The sequence below is a fragment of the Cryptomeria japonica genome, unplaced genomic scaffold, assembly GCF_030272615.1.
Source record: "Cryptomeria japonica unplaced genomic scaffold, Sugi_1.0 HiC_scaffold_59, whole genome shotgun sequence".
Taxonomy (NCBI): Eukaryota; Viridiplantae; Streptophyta; class Pinopsida; order Cupressales; family Cupressaceae; genus Cryptomeria; species Cryptomeria japonica.
In genome coordinates, this window is record NW_026728881.1 from 107225 (window position 1) to 131647 (window position 24423).

General features: G+C 35.5%; 1 protein-coding gene across 1 annotated transcript; it reads left to right on the top strand.

Annotated features, from left to right (window-relative positions):
• The first annotated feature begins 22 nt into the window (after positions 1-22).
• Positions 23-24278, top strand: LOC131863293 (laccase-4-like). Its single transcript, XM_059215089.1, has 7 exons — positions 23-70; positions 21992-22123; positions 22229-22380; positions 22487-22731; positions 22834-22962; positions 23068-24039; positions 24145-24278. Exons 1-7 carry the CDS (start codon positions 23-25, stop codon positions 24276-24278), a joined length of 1812 nt encoding a protein of 603 aa, XP_059071072.1.
• Positions 24279-24423: the final 145 nt, after the last annotated feature.

Sequence of the window (24423 nt, forward strand, 5' to 3'; positions counted from 1 at the left end):
ATGAGACCTTGGTTGAATTACTATGACAGAGACATCTCCACATGGACCTTTCAAAAGTGAAAGTGCGAAGGTAGAATTAAAATTACAAGTTTTGCAGAGAATTTCTAACAGTAAGATTCACATTTCCTTATAATATACTTATTTATTGTTGTTTTATATGGTTGAGATTTTCAGCAGTATATTTCTTCATTCGAATACTTAATTGAAAATAATGTTGTTCTGTGACAGATAATTTAATCTTAAATATTATCTTCATTTTTCAACATCTAAATAGTCAATTAATAAATAAGAAAAAATGTATAATGAATCATTAGAAAAATTACAATTTTGTTATTGACAATTTAGTCTATTTTGAAATATAGTAAGATTTATAAGAAACTTTTAAAAACACATTGATATCTATCGTTTGTAACCTTTTTCTCATGATTTCTGTCAGATTGTTATCTGATACTACCTCATTTTGTACTAGGACTAGCACTTTTCTGAATTAGTTTTTAAGTGCATTATAAAAAGTTAAATTTAATTAAATAATTGGATTAAGGCATACTTATAGATATGTAAATGAAAGATCTGTCTTTGTTTTATTTAATCTCAATTATAATACCACTTCTCCTCCTTCTATGCATAGAATCTATCTAGATTTGCATCAACATATTTGATGTGATTAATGATGACTCATATCTTCAATACTAAATATGAAATATATGGAAATTATTCAATTCATTGTGAAAAAATATATTTTCTCAATAATCTCTCTATATTTGAACATTTATTCATTCCCTTAATTAGAGCTTCTATCAAACGGAGGGGGTGGGGGCTTTGTGGTGTAGAGCTCCGAGATGGGCATTCATTATGTCGAATCTCTTCTAGATAAAAACTACATTCTTGGAATTTAGTTTCTCCCCCCCACACATGCACATAATTGCACTTGCTTGTATTGATATGCTACATGCATATGATTTAATTTGTTTTTATAATTTAACTCAATTCCTATATAATTTGAATTGTAATCTTATAAGTACCATTGAAACTTTAATATGTTTTCAGTATATGATACATAATGCACGTGTGACATATAAATGATTTAACAACAATATAACACAAATATAGCTAGCTACAACATATAATTGATGTATATCATTGTTAAGGTGTATACCTATTGATATGAATTGATATTCATATGGTTTTCATTTATCACATAAAACTTTATAGACATTTTTATTGTCAGTGCACATACCACTATTACAGCCGCGTCAATTGATATTGACTTATTTCATGGAATCGATGATGACTTACATCTTCAGTATTGAATATTTAATGTATGGGAATTATTCAGTTCATTGCGAAATAATCTATACTACCAATAATGTGGCTATGTTTTCATATTTTGTTTCTCTTAATTAAAGCTTCATAAAGTGGAGGGGGTTTGGGGCTTTGTGGTGTGGAGTTTTGAGATGGGGTTTGGCTCTATAGAATCTCTTCTAGTTAAGAAAACATATTATTGGAATAAATGCACACACACACACAAATAACTACTTGCTTGTATTGAAATTCTACATACATATAATTTAAATCAATTCATACATAATATGAATTATAATCCAAGGACCATTGAAATTGAAATATGCTTTCACTACATAATAAATAAAGCATATGTTACATATAAATGTTTTAACAATTATATCAAACACAAATTGATGCAGGGGCATCTGGGAGGGGGCACAAATAGCTTGCACCAAACCTCAATTTTGAAATATTAAAATGAGGATTTTCATTTCTTATCTTTATTTTGATAAATTTTAGCTTATAAGTTTGTAAGTGTTTTATTTGAGTAATTAAATTCTTTGAAGAAAATTAACAACACTAACAAAGCTAAGGAGAGTCAAATATGAGGTGAAATGAACAAACAATAAGAAATATTGTCCAAGTAAGTTTAAAGTGATAGGTAGTTTAAATAAAATAATTGAAACATATTGCAGGCATATCAATCAGTGTGGGATGGAGGCGTGGCGAAGAGGTGTCTGGGGTAAATGAAGAGTTTGGATGTTAAACAAAAAAAAACTAGAATAAGAATGAAGGCGTGGGGCCACATGTGGATTTGAAAAGATGGGAAATAATTATTATGTAAAATAAAACAAAATAGAAATCCGAAAAAGAAGAGAGGGTGCGCCAAAATGATTGAGAAAAACTGAAAGGTGAAAAGGGATTTATGAGTAAGGAAAAATAATAACATTGTGTGGGAAGATCAACATATTTTTAATTACAAAGGGAAGGAGAGTGTGTAGAGTAGAAGACATCAAACCTATGAGATTCAAAAACAAAGGGATAGCCAGAAAAGCGTGTGGAGGAAATAAAGAACAGATGATAAGAAATTGATGCCCAGTGCATGAATACAGACAGGGTAGAGATCATGGAAAAGGATATGAAGCATGGACAAGGAAAACCAGAAATAGATGAGCCTGCTAGGGTTGTGTGGTAAATGGATTGAGAAGATAGATGTAGTAGTGATTTAGAACAAAGCATGTAAGAGACACGACTTGTTAACAAAGACAAAGTGAAAAAAGGAAAAAAATAGAGATTCATTTCTACATCTGTAACTATTTTTCTCCTAGTCAATAATGTTTGTAATTTTCATTTAAAATTTTGTGTTGATTATTAATTAATTTTTTTTTTTGACACTATAGTGATATTGGATAGAGCCCTAATTACCCATTACTGTTTTGTTTTGTACTCGTGGTCCCTTTAGTTGATCTTTCGTATTGGATTTGATCACTTCCCCATCTCTCTTGCTTGATTGTCTTGGAAGGAAATTCTTTTTTCCTTTCACTTTGAGAAAATGTGGCTCAAGCAACCTAACCTGTTCTATAGAATTAGAAAATGATGGAATGTCAGGACTAACAATACGACTATGTTTTGAGTTTCTAAAAAAATGAGATTGGTCAAAGCTAAGGTTATTATTTTGAATGATACTTGTTTTGTTCATATCTTTTCTGAGAAGAAAATCATTTAAAGGGATCTCAAGGTTGTGTAAGATTCCATTCAAAAAAGATGGTTAAAGTTGCAGTATCCTAGACTAGAAAAATTCCTTGCTGGCTTGTCTCCATAACCTCATTTCAAAGGAGGAAGAATTATGCTAACAAATATAGAGAGATCTCTATAGTTGCGATGCGAGGATAAGAATAGTATATTTTTTCATCTTTCCACTCTTAAAAATAAGGCTTCTAATTGGATCTCGTCCACCAATGAGAACTGTGCGCTATTGGATTTGGAAAAGCACATTAATGTGGCAGTTGCTAGTTTTTTCTCCAATCGCCTCTTTGAGGAAGGATTGCCTCTGAGTGGTGATGTGGAGAATTTTTTTGGATGTTATACCTAATGTTATTAAAGATGATACTAATAGAATTCTCAATTCCATCCCCTTTGATGATAAAATTAAAAATATGGTGTTCTCTTTTGAATATAACAAGGCTTGGGTCCAGATGCTTTTCCTTTTTTCTACTTCCAATGTTTCTGGGAGATTGTGGAAAAAGATATTTATGATCCAGCTAAGGAATTTTTTGGTTGTAGAAGGATTCTCAAGGAACTCAATGCCGATTTAATTGTTCTTGTCCCTAGTTTCATGGGGGCTAATTATTTTGATACTTTCAGATAGACTAGTCTCTACAACTCTATTTATAAAATATTTTTCAAAATTATGGCTTTAAGATTGTAGCTGGTCCTCTCGCTGATTATTTCTCCTAAGAAAAATGGTTTTTTTTCATAGGAGGAATATTATTGATTCTATTGCAATTTTTTACGAGAACAGTCACTCATTGAGATGCAAAACGAGAGTAGGGATTCTCCTCAAGCTTGATCTTATGAAGGCTTATGACCGTGTGAGTTGGGGTTTTCTTATTAAAGTTCTTAAAGATTTTGGTTTTAGAGATATTTTTTTGGAGATTTCTTGGCAATTTGTTTCGCTTCCTACCTTTTAGGTGGTGATTAATTACTCCCCCTCTAGTTTACTCAATAGTTATAAGGGTATCGAATAGGGGGATCTAATTTCCTCTTTTCTCTTTATTATTATGGTTGAAGCCTTGAGCTGTTTCATTTTTAAAATTGTAGTTGTTGGTTTGCTTAGAGGTTTATCCCCCTCCTCTTCTAATCTGGTTTGTTCACACCAACAAAGGGATGCTGTAGACAGATACAACAAAGCTCAACAACAGAAAAGCCACAAACATCTGAGAAGGTTTGTACATTACTTCTCTTGTGGCACAAGAGGCTACAAGACACAGGGCACCCAAAATGAAACAATCATGAGCCAAACACAAAAGAGCGACAATGCAAACAAGGCCGGCCAAATCAACAGATCTAAACCACCTTATAGATCTGAGAAATCGAAAATGAGGGTTTAACTAGCACCCCAACCCACACATTTGGGTTTTACCAGGCTCCCTTAACCTATAGCAGAGTCTCCAGATCACTAACAGCAAAACCTAAGCCTAATCGAAAACACAAACTGGCCAAATTGGGCCATTGAAAACTACCAGCATCCAGCCTATCCATTAAAAAAGAAAAATACCAAGGGTTTTTCTAGGCTCCCTCAACCTTGAGGATGGGTTTTAAGAGGCTCCAAGAACCAGACACGGTACTACTAGCATCCATCCAGCCCTTGACCGAATGAAAAACAATAGGTTTTTCCTAGGCTCCCTCAACCTTAAAAATGGGTTTTACACAGATCCCACAACCAGACAAGACCCAGATCATAGTAAAACAACCAGAAAAAAAAAATGGGAAATAGGGTTTTTAAAAGGCACTCTAAAGCTTTTAAAGGAAAGACCAAGAGGGTTTTTACAGGCTCCCTCAACCCGTAAAGCAACTTGTGAAGATGGGTTAAGAAAGGAAACCCAAACCCAACTATGACGGTCACCATGGAAGGATTGGCAGACACCCACAACCAGCAACACGAGCATCATTAGGATTCAAAAAGCTCCCTCACCCCTTCTCTCCACCTCAATAGGAGAAAGAGCCACCTCTATAGGCAAGAGTGGAAAGAAAGCCAACCATCCACAAAGTCCATTTGCAGCCCGCAGAAGTTGAAGCACTCACTCATACCTTGTCTCCACCTCAAAAGGAGAGAGAGCTACCTCAATCAGACATCGAGGAGAGTAGACCCACTACCTAAGCAATCCTTGTAGCACCCAACATACAAGAAGCCCCTCCACCTCAGTAGGAGGGCAACCCAAAGACAACAGAGAACCGGGAAAATAGGGGAGAGCAGAAGAGACTCACAACAAGGATGAGACAAGGAAATAAACAAGGGTCTACTCACACCGAAAAGAAAAGAAAACTCCCACCAAAATGATTGCACAAAGCCAAGCTCTCGCAAGTCCTTGGATCGAACACCCAACTACGGGTGAGGGTTCTCAATGTGATCCAAGGAAAGAAAGTGAGAGAAAGAATAGGGAGGGAGAATAGAAACAACCACCAGTGCTGTCAAAAACAATAATAACAACCTCCCATCTTGGCTCATCACAGACCAAGCCCACCCTTACCATCACACACGATAGAGCAGTAAACCTTGGAGCAAAAAAATAGACATGAGAGAATCGGTAGCTCCCACAAGCTTGAGAATGGGTTTTAAGAGGATCCCACAACTTGATAGCGTACTACTAGCATCCAGCCAACCCCTGAATGAAAGAAAAACAATACGTTTTTTCCAGGCTCCCTCAACCTTAAAAATGGGTTTTACACGGATCCAACAACCAGACAGGAACCAGATCACAACAAAACAACCTGAAAACAACAATCTGGGAAACGGGGTTTTTAAAAGCCACCCTAAACATTTTAAAGGAAAGAACAAGAGGGTTTTTATAGGCTCCCTCAACCCACAAAGCAACTTATGAAGCTGGGTTAATAAAGGAAACCCAAACCCAACTGTGACGGTCACCATGGAAGGATTGATAGGCACCCACAACTAGCAACACGAGCATCAATAGGATTCAAAAAGCTCCCTCACCCCTTCTCTCCACCTCAATAGGAGAAAGAGCCACCTCTATAGGCAAGAGTGGAAATCAAGCCAACCATACACAAAGTCCATTCGCAGTTCGCAGAAGCTGAACCACTCCCTGATACCTTGTCTCCACCTCAAAAGGAGAAAGAGGCACCTCAATAGGACACTGAGGAGTGAAGACCCACTGCTTAAGCAATCCTTGCACAACCCAACACACAAGCAACCCCTCCACCTCAATAGTAGGGCAACCCAAAGCCAACGGAGAACCAAGAAAAGAGGGAAGAGTAGAAGAGACTCACAACCAGGATGAGACAAGGAAATAAACAAGGGTCTGGTCACACCCAAAAGAAAAAAAACTCCCACCAAAATGACTGCACAAAGCCAAGCTCTAGCAATTTCCTGGATCGAACACCCAACTACCGGTGAGGGTTCTCAATGAGATCCAAGGAAAGAAAGGGAGAAAAAGAACAGGGAGGGAGAATAGAAACAACTACTAGCGCTGTTCAAAAAAATAATAACAACTTCCCATCCTGGTTCATCACAGACCAAGCCCACACTTACCATCACGCACGATAGAGTAGCAAACTTGGGAGCAAAAAAAAAGACATGAGAGAATCTACAACTCCCACAACATCCTCCCAACACCACCCAAAGGCCACCACCACTCCAGATCCATAGGAAAGAATTGCAACTACCGCCATAGGGCACAAAGAAGGTGAAAAAACACGGAGACCCGCTATGTTAAGGAGAAACCAGTCCATGCCCATCATAACACCTGCCTAGCCAAAAACAAAATGAACCACCCAAAACAACGACCCATTTGGCATAGCAAGCCCTGCGACCAACCACTCCTTGCTGCCTTCATCGTCATAAGAGTTAGTGTCCTCGTCCTCCCCTACACATGCCCTACCGCCCCCACAATCACTTCTCCCACCTTCGCTTATTTCAAAGTTTATTTCATATGCCCTCCACATTAATAATTTGTTGATAATACTTTGATTTTGAGATACTCTTGAATTAGAGAAGTAAGATCTTTGAAGCCTATATTGTTAGGTATGAATCTAACTCGAGTCAAAAAGTTAGTTTTGAGAAGAGCTCTTTATTCTTATTTAACACTCCTATTCTTAGACAGAGAAGAATTGTTGATATTTTGGGTTGTAAAATTGAGGATCTTCCTACAACTTATCTTGGTCTCCTGCTTCATAGTAATGTGATTCATAATTTATTTTGGAATGGGTTGATTGATAGATTCAATTCAGAACTTGTTAGATGGAAAGTTATGCATCTTAGTCAAGCGAGTAAAGTTCAAATGATCAAGGATTTGATTTAGAATATTTTGGTGTATGCTATGAACCTTTTTAAAACTCCCTCAATTTTTTATGAAAGAATTGAAAATATTTAGAAATGCTTTCTCTTGTTTGTCACAGAAGATAGTAAATGTATTCATTTGGCTTCTTGGACCAAGTTTGCTTGCCTTATAAATCTAGTGGTTTGAGTATCAAAAAGCTTGAGGATTTCAATGTTGCTTTGTCAGCTAAGTAATTACAAAGACTTTTCTTTGGAGATTTGGATTGGTGTAAGATTATAGCTGTAAATATGCCCAGGCCATGCTTGGTTTGGGGCAACTCTTGGAGGCTCTTTCTCACCCTACTAAGATGGTGCTTTGGAATAATTTGATCAAGGCCATATGTATTCTCTCTGAGGGTATTAGATGGATTCTAGGGAATGGATGGAGCATTGAATTTTTATATGATTGGTGGATTGGAGATTCCCCTATTTTCGAGGTCCCTTCCTTTAGACCAATTAGGGAGGCTTTCTTGGCCCAATTTGGTGATAAGATGGTGCATTACTTTACTAATGATAGTCGAAGGAACCTTAGTGATTGATCGAGGTCTAGGTGAGCTCCAATTTTTTGAGCTTCTAGCATATTCCTTTCATGGCTTCTTTTCTAGATCATATTATTTGGGGGCCTCCACCCTTTGGATTTTTTTTTTCCACCTTAGCCTTTTCCCTTCCCTATCATCCTAAGTTGACCTTTTCTCTATGGGATTTTCAATCTGGAATTGTAAGTTGATTCTTAAGATTAACATCTTTTTCTGGTTCTTGATTCAAACTAAGATTCTTACTTTGGATAACCTTTGTAAGCATGGTATTTTTCCTGTTAATAAATGCCTTCTTTGTTATTTGCATAAATAAAGAGTGTCAATTATCATTTTATGGAGTGTTGTTTTACCAGATAATTTTGGTCTCTTATCTTGGCCACCTAGAATTTTAATTGGGTCTTCCTTTCCTCTGTCGGGGAGATGTGGTCTCACTGGTCCCCTCCTTCTCTTAATCTATCTTTGAATTTACTTTGGTCTTTGATTATGCCTCATGTGTCTATGTAGATCTGAAAACAAGAGAAACAACTGTGTCTTTAGGGATGTACTTCTCCCTTTTAAGGTGGTGTTTTAGAGGATTCGTACAGTTGGAAAGGATAATTTCTAGATTGTACTTAAGGATGTTAATCTTGGCTTGCCTCCTATATATATTAATGCTTCAGATCAGTAGTCTCCTATTAATTGGGGTTCAAATTTTGATATTTCTAGAACTTTGGGAAATGTTAAAACCTCTAGAACTAATGTTAAATGGTCTACTCCATTTTTTGATTCGGTGAAGGTTAATTTTGACGGGGCAGCTAAGGGGAATCCTGGGCCAACTAGTTGTGGGGTGTGCTGAGTGATGATTATGGCAGGCTCCTTTTGCAAATGGCACTCCCTTTGGGAATCAAGTCCAACCACCTGGCTGAAGCCTCATCTATTTTTAATTCCTTCAAGTTAGCTCTTGATCTTGGTTCTTGGAAGGTTTAGATTGAGGATGATTCACTCAACATAATTAATTGTTTAAACTTATTACATACTTCAAGTTGTTCCATTAAATATTTGGTGAAGGTTGTGTTAAACATTATCAAGGATTTTGATAGTTTGTATATTTATGATATTTTTAGGGAAGGTAATTCTCTTGCGGATGCTTTTGAAAATATTGGTGCATTCCAAAGACAAGGATTTTATTGGAATGGGATTGACCCTCTTCCCCCTAACATTGAGGACAATATGAAACTTGATATTCGTTGCAAATGTGATGATGATGATTATCACTGGTTGTCATTTCAAAGTCAACATAATGGTTGTCATTGATGTCCTTGGTGTTGGTGATCCAGTTGATGTGTTCTTGGAACGTTTGGTGCTATAAAAGTTGTGTTTTAGCATGGGTTAATTGAGTTGATGGCAATTTGGATAGTTTTATCTATTGGATATGGTGTTGATTCATTGTATTCATGTGTATCTTGATTCCATTTTTTTTTTTTACGGGGCAATGATTTTTGAAGATAGATTAAGTCCAGAATTCGAGGTTTGGTGTAGCGTATGAGCCATGATTTGGTTCTGGAATTTGTAATGGATGTAACATGTTGATATGATCATTATTGTTCATTGTGGTATCATCTAATTCTCATTCCTTCCCACCATAAGAATGTTTAGTGTTGACCTATTTTAGATCTCACTCTTGGCCAACTAAGAAGATTATGTTTCTTGGAGATAATATATATATATATATATATATATATATGAGGAAGATTTGAATGAATTTATATAAAAAAATATGGTATTATTATTGAAGATATGCGAGATTGAAAAGGAAAGATCTGATAGTTGGAAATGGGTGAGAGTGCATTGGTATTGAGGTATCAGAAGCAGTCCAGTCTTGCAGATTGAGATTCAGTGGTGGATTCTTTCTTTTCTAAATTATTCCTTTATTTCTTCGATAGTGAGCCTTTTTCTGGGTAGTGTTCTCTCTCATAGTGAGGATCCTAGCAGTGAGCCACCCTTTGTAAAAATCACCTTAACCCGTGTCACCTTAACCCGTGTTTTATATTGAGAACTAACATTCTCTATGGTTTTTCCCTTCTTGGGTTTTCCACGTTATATCTGGTGTTCATTGTGTGATCTATTGTATGTTTATATGTTCATGCTATATTTTTCTTAAATAATTTTATTGGTCACTATAGATATGCAAAAGGGTTAGAAGAAATTGATTTAATTTTTTCATCTAATTCATTCCCCCTATCAGTTGCTCGGATATTCAACTATTGGTATCAGAGATTTGGTTACTTGGAGAAGAGCTTATCTGCTTGAGGTAGATCTTGATCCAATGGCACATAAATTGACTATTCCTATTTTTGAAGGATCCGAATATAGTTTTTGGAAATTAAAGATTAGAGGCTACCTGATCTCTTTGGGATACAACACTTGGAAAGCAGTGGAAACTTAGTATATTCAATCGGAAAATGGTCTTAGTACTCTAGATAAGGTTCAAGCTTATGAAGTGAATGAAAAGGCACGGTATGCTATGTTTAGTGCTTTATCAAAGATTGAATTGACAATGATTATTTCATTGAATACTACTCATGAGGTTTGGAAAAAGTTGAGAGATATCTATGAAGGAAGTGACAGAGTTAACTTATCAAAGAAGATAAAAACTAATCACAGATATGAGAACTTGAAAATGGAAGAAGGAGAAGATATAACAACCGATTTTTATAAGGTTGATAGTGCGGTAAATGAAATCAGAGAACTTGGTGTCAGCTTGTTGGATGAATACATAATTGAGAAGATTCTAATGTCCCTACCAGAAAGCTACAATGATAAGATCTTGACTAATGAAGAAACCTATGATCGGAAGAAATTTACAAGAGTGAAGCCTTATGGTACTCTATTAGGATTTGAGAGAGGTAAGCTTGGAAAACACAAAGCTAAGATCGAGTCTACCTTCAAAGCATCTAACGAAGATCCAGAAGATGAAATTTTAGATGAGACGAAAGCAAGCTTTGTGAGAAAACTGAAGAGAGACACCGACAAATACAAAGGTATGTTACCTTTTAAATGCTTTAGATGTGAAAAGATTGGTCACATTGCTACTAGATGTTCGGCAAAAGGTTTAAGACAAAGGTCTAGAGAAGGTAAAGGAAAATTTAATAAGAGAGCCTATTATGTCAAAGATGATGTTGGTATTTTAGATGATGATTTAAATTATGAAGATGGTGATTGCTTGTTTTGGTAAAAAGAGATGTAACAAAGATTGATATTCCTAAGGTGGTTGCTACTGTTGTACATGTTAGAAGAGATAGAAATGAATGATTGATTTATAGTGGATGCTGAAATCATATGACTCATGACTAAAGTAAGTTTGTGAAACTTGAAAAGTACGATGGTAGTTTTGTTAGGTTCAGAGATGATCAAACAACACAAATTGTGGGATTGGTTCTATTTCTTTTGATGGAAAGAACAATACTGATAATGTTTACTATGTTAATGGTTTTCATCTTAATATTTTGAGTGTTGGACAAATGTGTGAAAATGGTTACAATGTTGTTTTTCAAGATGATGGTTGTGAGATCTAGAAAGAATCTGAAATTGTTATTGTAGCAGGGAAAAAGATTGGTGGAACATGTATTTCTTGGAAGGAGATGCAAACAATTGTTTGTTATCTTAGATCAATGATATCTGACTCTGGCACCAAAGGACATGTCATATCAATTTTGACAACTTGGTGAAGATTAGCTCATCAAGTGTAGTGAGAGATTTACCGAGTTCGACCAAACCAACAAAATTTGTAGAGAATGTAAACTTTGAAGTAGATGAAAGGAAAATACAAAATAATTTAGAGCACTTGTCCACTAGGTTGTTGAATTTAGTGCACACAAAACTATGCGGTCCGACCAAAACAAGAAGTATACAAGGTGAGAAGCATTTCATGTTGTTGATTGATGATTATTCTAGAATTTCATGGTTTGCATTTTTGAGAGAGAAGCTAGAAGCATTAGAGAAATTCAAGATATTTAAGGCTCAAGTTGAAAATGAAGTTGATAGAAAAATTAAGTGTTTGAGGTCTAATAGAGGAGGAGAATTTAATTCGGAAGAGTTCAACAACTTTTGTGAGAGACATGGTATTAGAAAATAGTCATCTTCCCCTAGAACACTGCAACAGAATGGTGTAGTGGAAAGGATGAACCAAATAATTCAAGATGCAACCAAAATAGTGATCAACAGAGAAGTCTACTGGAGAGAAGCATTTCATACTATAGTCTACAATCCTAACGTAATTTTATATAAGAAAATACATGGAAATACATCTTATGAGCTATGACATGGTAGAAAGTTGACAGTGAAATATTTTAAGGTATTTGGAAGAAACTGCTACATCCGGAGAGATGAAGATAATCTTGGAAAATTTGACAATAGAGAAGATGAAGGCATATTCCTAGGATATTCAACAAAGAGGAAAGCATATCAGCGTTGTAATATAAGGCTAAACAAGATTGTTGAAAGTGAAAATGCGAAGGTTGATGAATACATTTCTAAAGAGTCTGACAAATTGGTAGGTTATGAGTCTGATGAATCGACCGACAGAAAAAGTGGAGAGAAGATCGAAGAAGGAGAAGAAGAAAAGAAAGATTAGGAAGCTTCAACTTCTACATCTAAGACATTGAGATATGTTTAGAAGAATCATTTAGTGGACCGTTTTTTCAGAGATACAAACAAAGGAATTATCACAAGAAGCAAAGCAGCTCAAGAACAAGTTTTGTTATGTTAACTTTTAGAGATTGAATTGAAAACAACAGAAGAAGCTTGCAATTATCAGAATTGGATGAAGGTAATGATAGAAGAGTTGGACACAATTGAGAATAATTCAACATGGGAACTAGTTAATAAAATGACATATAAGAATGTGATTGGAACAAAGTGGGTATTCTAGAACAAGCTCAATGAAGCTGGAAATGTTATGAGAAATAAAGAAATATTGGTTTGTAAAGGTTACACTTTGATTGAAGAGATTAATTTTCACGAGACATATGGCCTGGTTGCTCGGATGGAGGAAATTAGGATGCTTTTGGCTTTTGTAGCTTATAAGGATTTCAAGGTTTATCAGATGGATGTGAAATCAACATTTTTGATGTCCTTGGTGTTGGTGATCCAAAAGATGAACTCCTGAAACCTTTGGTACTCTGGAAGTTATGTTTCAACATGGGTTAATTGAGTTGATCTGTCAATCTAGATATTTTTGTCTATTAGATATGGTGTTGATTAATTGTATTCATGTGTATCTTGATTCCATTCTTATTTTCATTGTATTGGGCAATGATTTTTGGGTCTGGATTAAGTCTAGAATTTGAGGTTGTGTAGCAGCTTTGGTGTAGTGTAAGTCATGTTTCGGGTCCAAAATTTATAATGGATGTAACATTTTGATCTGACAATTGTTCTCCATTGTGGTATGGTTTACTTCTGATTCCTTCCCACCACAATAAGGTTTAGTGTTGACCTATTTTAGAACTCTCTCTTGGCCGATTTAGAAGATTATGTTTCCTTGAGACAATATATATATGTATATATATGTATATATATACATATATATGTATATATATACATATATATGTATATATATACATATATATGTATATATATATACATAGATATACATATATATACATACATATATATATATATGTATCTATACATGTATATATACATGTATACATGTATACATATATACATGTGTAAATGTATATATACATGTATAGATATATGTATACATGTATACATGTATATATACATGTATAGATACATATATATATATATACATATATACATATATATATATACATGTATATATGTATACATGTATATATGTAGATATATATACATGTATATATATACATGTATATACATGTATATATATACATGTATATACATGTATATATATACATGTATATACATATATACATGTATATATATATACATATATACATGTATATATGTATTTATATAAAAGAAAGATCTAAATGAATTTATATAGAAAAAGTGTCGCATTTCTATTGAATGCGATATTGGAAAGGAAAGATCTGATTTTTGGCAATATGTGAGAGTGCATTGGTACTGAGCTACCAGAAGTAGTCTGGTGTTTCAGATTGAGATTCAATGGTGGATTCTTTCTTTTCATTTTTTGTTTCTTCAGTAGTCGACCTTTTTTCTGGGCAATGAGCCCTCTTGAAGTGAGTATTCTAACAATGAGAAACCCTTTGTAAAAATTACCTTAACTGGTGTCACCTAAACCAATATTTTATATTGAGAACTAACATTCTCTGTGATTTTTCGCTTTCTGGGTTTTCCACATCATATCTAGTGTTCATTGTGTGATTTGTTGTATGTTTATGTTTTCATGCTATATCTATCTTAATTAATTCTATTGGTTACTCCAGATGTGCAAAAGGGTTACATGAAATTGATTTATGTTTTTCAACTAATTCAAGCCCCTCTCAGTTGCCTGGATATTTAACAATATTAACCACCTTGGTTAACTTGTTTTTGTCTATGTGGGTGATTATATTTTTCAACCTATCCTTTCTTCATTATTTGATATGTTTTAATGATGATAGTTAGGTATTTTTCCCCCTTGGTGCTCACTAGCTAACTATTTCCAGTTGGATTGTGGGTGATATTAGTACCCAGTTTCTTGGTTTTTATATTTCCTTATTTCAAATAGCGCTTTTAAGGGCTTCAATTGAGACTATGTTGTTGGGTGGTCAATTGTGGGGTAGGCATTTCTTTGTTATTTTATGTGTGGGCTCCATCATGGCGGGGGACATACATCAATAGGAGTCCATTTCCTCTGATGACATTCATGGTGGGGTTTTTAGGGCTTTGATTATGACTGTTTTTGGGGTAGGCATTTCTTTTTTATTTTATATGTGGGATCCATAATAGGAGGAGAGACATCAATAGGAGCGCATTTCCTCTGACGAAATGCACATAAAAGAGAAAAATTTGTGGATTTTTACTTAATGTGGGGTTACACCCTTTTTAGAGAATCCTCATGGCTTTGATCCAAAGGTAACAAAGATTTTTGGTAGATAATGGATGCACTTTATTTTTTTGAAATGACAATAAAAGCTCAGATTTCACAAAGGAGTTGATTGTGGAGCTTATTGGGCTGCCTATGGAAGGAACAAACAATTTCAAGGGCAAAATCTTCTGAGTCCATGGTGAAAACCTTTCTAAAATATGGAGAGGGGTTGAATCTTGTCAACAATTCAAACATTTCTTACCAAGTAGACACCCTTAAACCCCTTTGGGTGGGTGTGGCTAAGGTCCTTATACAATATTTTACCTTAGATGGGTGGTTTACCAAAATCTATGGTGGTCATTTTTCTCGGCTTAAACACTTTAGAAATAAGTTATTCGTTTGTTTCCATTCTATCTCTTATCATCCTTGGAAGCCAATATTAAAGAACATAATAAGAAGCAAAGAAACCCTAATCTTCATGAGGGCTCGATCCTTCTAATTATGGAACAATTCAATGCCCTCCCATTTTCCTCTAAGTGAAAATATCAAGGTTATCCCCCTTTGCACTCGGTGAATAGGTGTCAAAGGAGGGTATGTAGAGAAATATAGGGGAATGTGATGATGATTCAGAGGATGAGGACTAGCAAACAAAGGATGAAACTTCCTCAAAGTAAAACAAGAATAATGTGTCAGAGGAGAAGAAAAAGAGAATCTCATTAAATTCAGTATAAAAAGAAAGATTTGTTAAATTAAATAATTTTACATGCATGATTCTCCTAGATGACTTGATGAGGAGTTAGATGCTGAGGAGGTTGACAAGAACCAAAATTTGGAAGGGGAGAATTTTTTGGGCGAAAGGGAGAATGTGATGGGTGGAGGAGAAGGCTTCTTGGGAGTTCCCCTTCCCCTTGATCTTTTAATTATGCTAATCAAGAGAGAATTAATAATCCTCCCTTTCCTAGGGATCTTTAAAAATAGTCCCCTTTCCTTGGAAGTGACCCTGGGAATCTAGCTATTTTTTGGGTATTAATAGGGATGCCATAGTAGACTAGTTTAGGATTTCCTAAGAGCCTTTTTTAGAAATCAATCAAGTTAATATCAACATCCAATCCATTAAAAGAAAAGTGGTTATTTTGGAGCAAGGTGATGGTCGATATTCGTTTAGGGATCCTGTTGACAATGTGATCTCTTATGAGGAAAAAGACAAAATGCTCTCTATCTTAGAAAACATGACCAAATATGTTGCTCACTTGAAGACTATGAAGGTAGACTTGGGCTATTGAAGCCAAGATGAAGAGAATTAATTATAACCTCACTAATCTATTAGCATGAGCCTTAAAACCATTCACAGCAATGTAGAAGGGGATAAAACTTTTGTGAATCAGTGGTAGACTATGTAGGCTTTGAAGTTTGGGGGCAACATTTCAATTAATATCAACCTAGTCGAGAAGAGTAACTAGAATAAGGATGATAGTGTAGGTCCATCATCTCAAACCCATGGACATCTCAAGAACGCTAGGGAGCTAAAGCAAACATAGAATTGCAAGATCTGATGAACATTACCCAAAATATGGAACAAATGAAAGTTGAGTTTGCTAAAGCCCTGAAGAATTTGTGTTAGGTTTTATATTTTCTTTTGTTGGCCTACTATTTTAGGGTTCTGTATTCTAGGTAATTTTTGTGTTGTTGTTTGGCTATGTGTTTTCCATTTGCAGCTCTTTGTACTCAGGGTTTTCAGATCCCTTCAAAACCATTTTTTCCTTAATAATAAACCATACCCAATTTGAAATTCTGTTTAGTAAGTTGGCATGCATCAAGTAGGATTAGAGGAAGTTCATTTGTGTCAAGAAGAAGACCTATAGGTAGCCAATATGACATATAGAAACAAGGGTTGAAGAGGAAGAAGACAAAGAGGCTTTGAGCTCGATATTACAGACATAGTTAGAGGTTTAATATGGAAAATGGACACATTGGAGATGTCTCAGAGAAGAGGAGCCCATATAGAGGACGTCAATGAAAATGTCAAAGAGTATACTGTTGAAGGGGGAGATAATGTGAATCAACTCAGGCTTGATCAAAGAGAGGAGATATTCATCAAGGCCATCACCTGGATTAATTTGAAGCTACAATTTAATCCTTCAAATTTTGAAGGAGGTTTAAATGAAAAGGAATTGCTAGATTAAGGAATTTATTGAATGTATGAAGCCTCCATTGTACTTCGGAATCTTCTTCAAATGCTCTTAGATATTTATCATGTTTAAAAAAGAGAGTGTAGAGGAGAGTATTTACTACCGTTGAGATGAAAATATCTTGTGTAGGAAACCAACCTTCGATACATCACTTAATTTTCACTCTCGTGAGCCAAGAAGATTGATATGGAAGAAAGGAAACAAACTAAACTATGTCTATAAACATAAAATACTACATAAGAAAGGAATATCAAATAGTCAAAATATTTTGATTATAGAAAAAGAAATCTCTATAAATGCATACTTTACCCATGAACTGGTGAAGCCTTAGCCTTGGATACCAATGTGCCAGAGGGACATCTACACATTGCGGTGTCATATGTAGAAACAAAAAATAGAAAAGCACCAAAAGTCACACCAAAAAGAATCTCATGCACTATGAAACTATTCATCACCAACACACACTCATATAGGGCAACATGTTGGGGTTGTATAGGGGTTTGCCTTATTCAAACCCCTGTTTCTATGTTTATACCTCCATAGACAACTAGATACATAGATTGGATAAAATAAAAGATTAGATTGTGCAATAGAAACAAACTCTTCTTAATGGAGGAAACCCACTATTATTTGAGATAAAATGTTAATTTGATTAATTCAAATAGATAATAAATACATTTAGAGACTAGTGACATGATGTTATATTGAAAAAAAATACATACAAGAGATAAGAGAGAAAGGAAAACATTACATAGGAAAGACCCCTCTCTTGAAATAATGGCACGATTGTAAGCAAGATAATAATTGTTTTTTATTTTCATGAGTGCAGATTTTGGTAGAGTTTTATTACTAGTGTGAGAGATAGATATCCGAGAGTGTGAATGTTGCAAAATGAAAGAGAAAGAAGAGTTTTTCTGCTCAAAATGAGTGGGAATAGCCATTTTGAATGTGCCCAAAAGAAGGGACATGCATCAAAAGAGGCTCGATGTAGAATATATCCAATTTAAATCTAAAATCATTTCGGGACGTTTGTGCGCTACATACATGTATGCTCACCACTCTCCCATTTGACCAAATCAATCCCACATTTGGATTAGGGGTTGCTAATGCTTCATCTTTAAAATCCATGATGCTGGAATGATAGTATCTTGATTATTATTTTTTATTATAAACACACCGAGCCTATTGCATAAGTGTCATTAATGCACTAGGTGTAGTTTACGACACTAAATTTTTCCCCCACTTTGTAGGACTACTCAACTCAAGGGAACAAGTGCACTAAACTAACTTAGAAATTTGTGTTCATAGAACTCATGCAGTGTATTAAATGCATTAATTACTTTAAAAAGGGATATTGTAGAGGCCACCAAGGTCAACAAGGAAAATACGAATGGTGACCCCAGTGCCCAACAAAAAAATATAGTGTTTGACATGAATATTCAAGTACCATAAAATCAAAAAAAAATTTAGCGCCAAAAATAAGGAAGCTCTTTGGCAAGAAGAATTATCAAGCTACATATTTTGTCACAATATTCATGTAAAAGGGTAATATATTGTAATAATGAAATAGGTATAATGATCAGATACTTATTCTTCAAAATGTTTTATGTTATCTTCTGTGATATACTCTTATTTGACCTACTATTAATACCACACTATATTTGTATTAGATATTTTAATTTCATGTAATTTTTCCTCTTCTTATTGCCTTTCTTCTACTTTTCCTTCTCCTTCTCATTGACCTTCTTCTTCTAATTTTACTTAGATTTTTGTCGTTCCTTTCCTTTTGTGTCTTGTTCCTCTTCTTGTTCTTGTCCCTCTTCACGGGTGATCCCACAATACTTCTTGAGTCCCCTCCCTTTTGTATGTTTAACCCTATTTGACCCATTACTTGTAATCAATCTAAGAAACATCTATGTGGGTATTAATTTATGATTTATAACTTATTGTAGTTATTTTTAATCCCCTCATATATTAAAAAATATCAAATTTCCATAAAATTTAAGTATGAGAGCTCTCTACTTGATTTCCTCGGTGTTTTCTATGTTTGCCAAATTCATATAGTTTCAAAGTTTCAGTTTATGTCACATCTTTCTCGTCAATCCTAACCTCCTAATACATCACCTTTAAAAAAAATTGAGTCTTTCAAGTTGGACCATTGGACATTCCCATCCCAAATACCATTTACCTGTTAAAATTGATATCCTAATCCCTTGTCCTCTGAACATTTTCTAAGTCTATTTCTTCAACCTTTAGACTTGGCCTTCCCTTCATACCTTCCTCAATCCTCTAAAATATTCAAAGGCCCTTTTAATAACTTTTAAAGTTGGACTTTTAAGATTCCCTCGGTCCCCATGCTTCCTTCTAGGAGTTTAACTTTCCTATATGCTTATCAACTTGTCAGGATTTCGTCCATCCACCTACTTTAAGGGATGTTTACCTCAATACTCTCAATATGCAAACACAAACAATGAAGAAGTGTCTCATGCATCAAGTTAAAATGTTTACAAAATATTTGACATGAAAGAGAGAAAAAAGCAAGTATTGGTTTTGGACAATATGAAGGTTTAAGAACCTTATAAATCCTCAACATGATTCTGTGAGGGGAAATGCTCTAAACTGAAGATGATGTGAATAGGTATTATCGATTTCATGTAGGCTTTGAAACACTTTGAATCACCATTTAAAATCAAATAAAGATGCATAGGCAAAAGAATTACAAGGTGTATGAGTTTTCAAACCATTCAAAAGTGTGGTCCATATTTCAAAAGCTCACTATTGTGCCAACAATATGACATGGTTCATAATAGGAAAAAAGATCTAACATATCAAGTAAGCGTAGCTAAAATAATTATTTTAATTATAGAAAGAGATATAATGAATAATAGCATGCTAAATATCTCTAATAAATGTCGCCTATCCTTTTGCAATGCTCGTGATTCCATTAGTGGTTGATAAGCCCCTACAATCACCAAATTTAATTTTGCAAGTGCCACAAAGGTATATATTTTAGCCAAAATGACGTATATTTAAGAAGTAAAAATGAATGAAATGGGTTTTTTTTCCCTAATTATTTTTGTGGTTACTATCATAGATCATGATAAACTTAAGACAATATCTAGATTCTATTTGCAATATATTTTCTAGGTTTCCTCACTTCATTTCATGCTAGACCTATAGGAGTGATGAATGAAATTACTAAAACGTTTTTCACAATTTTTTGAATGTGACTGTTAAATAATAGTTAATTGTGAGTGGGACATCACAATTTTCCTTGAATATTTAACAATTTCCTAGTACCAAGTCTCCCAAGAGTTGCTAAACGCTAATAAATGATAGATCTAATGATATATCTATATGAACTAGTAGTTCATTTAAATAATTGGTCACTAAACCAATTCTAAGGTATAGTAATTTTTTTTAGTGTTATAGAGAATTGAACATATAAATTGTAAATGAATGGATGCACTTTATATTAGTATAGTAAAGATTTAATAATGCACATTTTTGTAGTTGTATATCTCCATTATTTTATGTCAAGACTCATAGAAGTATTATAATTGCATTTTTAATCATCTGCTCTAGCCACATGTATTGATACAAAAGAAACACTGGTTGTGTGACAACATATAATACACTAGAATCTTTTTCAATTATCATTTTTTATTTATTAAATCCCTATCTCACTAGAACATGAGATGGGTTAGGATAAGGGCTTTGAATGTATATTATGATTAACATTGATCACAACTAGATCGACTAATATGTGAAAAATGAGGAGAATGAAATCGATTGCAAACCAATTTATTTAGCCACTTGGCCCTGATTCTGACTTGTTACTCACAAAACAAGACCTCATGGCACACCCACAAACATGAACATTGAACATTATAGTAAATTTAATTTGTGACATATAAACACTAATTACATGTGTATTCAAATTACTAACATAGAAGGTAGCCTAGGAATCATAACTTTGGGTGAGGAGGTTAGACTGAATGTCGCAGGCATGGGAGAAACACAAGGGAAATCTATATGCGAAAACAAACACTCTCAAATCACTTATTAACATAACTATGGTTTTCCAATGAAGGGACCACACATGCACAAATATAGGACCTAATTCAAATGAATGAGGATTAGACCAACCTCCAAAACGGGGCTCAGTAATTTCCATTGGGAAATTAGGGTGTGGTGTGTGATTAACAATGAGCTAAAAATATATATAGGAGCTATATCGTCACATCCATGAGCAAGATCGGATGCTTGAAGTTGATTGGCATCATGTAGATATGACAATCATAAATGAAGATTGAGAAAACATCAGAGTGTTTTTAGGAGTGGTCTCGTTTGATTTATGTTTACTGAAATTCTAATCATGCAATCATTTCATGTGATCCTAGAAGCTAAAAGGAGTTAAAGTTTCGTAGTCCCGCATGGGTAAACGATGTTGCTTCGAAGACCGGGAGTGGAGGCTTAGACCAGTCTGGAACGAACGGATGTGAACCCAGTAACTCAAAAATTCCCAATAACAAAAATATGAGCAGTGGTTGGTATACCAAAATAGGTTTACATTTCATGGATTTTAATGACAATGGAAAAGATGGTGTATTCATCGGGCGAATCGTTTACTTGGTTGCCACTCCGGATAGAAAGCCCCACCTTATCTCCATAACAAACAAAAACGACGAAGAGTACATGTGAATCATTAAAAGTCAAGAAAATGAAATAGATTAATACAGTTGCTAACAATACTTGTTCATGTCGATTTATACTCGTGTTAAAATATCAGTATTGCCTACCAACCTACCCAACAACAGCTGATTTAATTCGTGTATCTATATATACAAACACAAAGAAACAGATTTTCACATCTCAGTTCAGAAACAATTTGGCATTTTAGCCTGTTTAAGTTGTGATCAGACTCTGAAAGAGGAAGTATTGTACGATTCTAGCAATGCAGACATTTTATGGCCGCCTCGTGCTGCCACTTTTGGCATTGTGGTTCACTATTCAATTTGTTTCAGCGAAACATGCTGTGATCACACGGCGCTACAATTTCACTGTGGGTTATATAATTCTATGGAATGAGTTGAATGTTTTATTGTTTAGGAAAGTATTAAATTTTTACAGATAGCCGTGATTGATTCTTTGTTCTAAATATCCACAGATCCAAATGACGAATGTGACTCGTCTTTGCACCACGAAAGCTCTCTTGACTGTCAACGGGCAATATCCGGGGCCTCCAGTAGTTGCTCGAGAAGGAGATCGCGTGGTTATCAAAGTAACAAATAATGTTAAAAACAATATTAGCATACATTGGTATCTCTTCTGCTCCCGCTACTCAGTTATTTACTTAATAAAAATAATATTATATGCTGATGTCCCTTTAGTGGGTGCACCTAATGAATTCCTATGAATCGCTCAGGCATGGAATTCGGCAGCTTAGATCTGGATGGGCGGATGGTCCTGCTTATGTCACTCAGTGTCCAATTCAAACCGGGCAAAGTTATGTGTACAAGTTTATTGTCAAAAGGCAGAGAGGAACACTGTGGTGGCATGCCCACATCTCATGGTTGCGAGCAAGCATACATGGGCCCATTATCATCTATCCCAAGAAGAATGCTTCTTACCCATTCCCTCGCCCACACCAGGAAGTGCCTATTGTTTTCGGTATGCCCTTCAGTACTCGTTGATAATGTGTTGCCATTGTACGTACATAGTCCTAAATTTACAATGAAAATACTGCTGTTGATAATGTGTTGCAAATTGCAGGGGAGTGGTGGAATGCAGACACTGAGACTGTTATCAATCAAGCAATGCAAAGTGGTGCGCAAGCTAATGTGTCAGATGCATATACCATCAACGGGCTCCCTGGACTTATGTATAACTGCTCTACCAACGGTGAGGGCGGGGTATTAAAATGGATGAAACATAACTAGACTGGTCGCTATTGTTCATTTGTTTAAATGTAAATGTAACAAAGGTTTCCTGTGTTGTGTAATGCAGATACATTCAGGCTCAAAGTGAACCCTGGGAAAACTTACCTACTGCGTATAGTTAATGCTGCACTCAATAGTGACCTGTTTTTCGCAATAGCCAACCACACATTGACTGTGGTAGAAGCGGATGCTGTGTATGTCAAGCCTTTTCAAACCAATGTTATTCTCATCACTCCCGGTCAGACTACCAACGTCCTCTTGACAGCTATGTCTCAGCCACCCAATGCCACATTCCTCATGTTAGCAGGCCCATTCGCTACGGGAACAGCAGCTTTTGATAACTCAACCAGTGCTGGAATTTTAGAGTATGTAACTTCCAATGCGACAGCAGTTAATTCATCCTCATCCTCTCTTCCTATGATGAAACCGACGCTTCCAGCCCCCAACGATACCTCCTTTGCCGCCAATTTTAGCCAAAAGATGAGAAGCTTGGGCAATCCGAAATTTCCTGCAGCAGCTGTCCCTCAGAAGATGGATAAACAGTTCCTATTCACAGTCGGGTTGGGGCTAAATCCGTGTCCCCAAGGACAGACATGTCAAGGCCCCAACGGTACCAAATTTGCAGCCTCCATTAACAACATATCCTTCATTCTTCCCACCACCGCTCTTCTTCAAGCATACTACTTTAATCAGTCCAATGGAGTTTACAATACCACTTTCCCTGACAATCCGCCATTTCCTTTCAACTACACCGGCACGCCGCCTAACAACACACAGACCCTCAACGACACCAGAGTCGAAGTGCTTCCCTTTAACACTAGCGTACAGCTAGTTCTGCAGGACACCAGCATTGCGACCTTCGAGAGCCATCCTCTGCATCTGCACGGCTTCAACTTCTTCATAGTGGGTCAGGGTATGGGAAACTACAATGCAAGCACTGACCCATCTAACTTTAATCTGGTGGATCCTCCGGAGAGAAACACAGTTGGAGTTCCCAGTGGAGGTTGGGTGGCTCTCAGATTCCTAGCTGATAATCCAGGTATTAATATCATTACGTAATGTTAGCTTCAATCGCTCATCTGGTTCAAAGATTTGTGCTTCTTTCGTATAAACATATATCCGATTGTATGTATGTTTTTTGCAGGAGTGTGGTTCATGCATTGTCATCTCGAGCTGCATACCAGCTGGGGATTGAAGATGGCGTGGGTTGTTTTAAATGGAAATGGTGGCAGATCTCAATCTCTTCTTCCTCCTCCCAAAGATCTTCCCCCCTGTTGATCATTCATCCTTCAATTAGACTATTCAATTTGTGCTTCCTAAAATCTGACTGCATCCAATCGTGTGCTGGTCCAAAGTAGTTTGCAAACGATCGATAAAGAGAAACATATCAGTATATTTGTGTATCAATAAGTATGCTTTGGAA

What these genes read in the sequence shown, in the direction of transcription:
- LOC131863293 (XM_059215089.1), top strand. Translation starts at nt 23, where the DNA reads ATGACAGAGACATCTCCACATGGACCTTTCAAAAGTGAAAGTGCGAAG. An exon ending in TCAAAAGTGAAAGTGCGAAG is followed by an intron (nt 71 to 21,991) that starts GTAGAATTAAAA and finishes AGACTCTGAAAG; the next exon opens with AGGAAGTATTGTACGATTCT. An exon ending in GTATAACTGCTCTACCAACG is followed by an intron (nt 22,963 to 23,067) that starts GTGAGGGCGGGG and finishes TGTGTAATGCAG; the next exon opens with ATACATTCAGGCTCAAAGTG.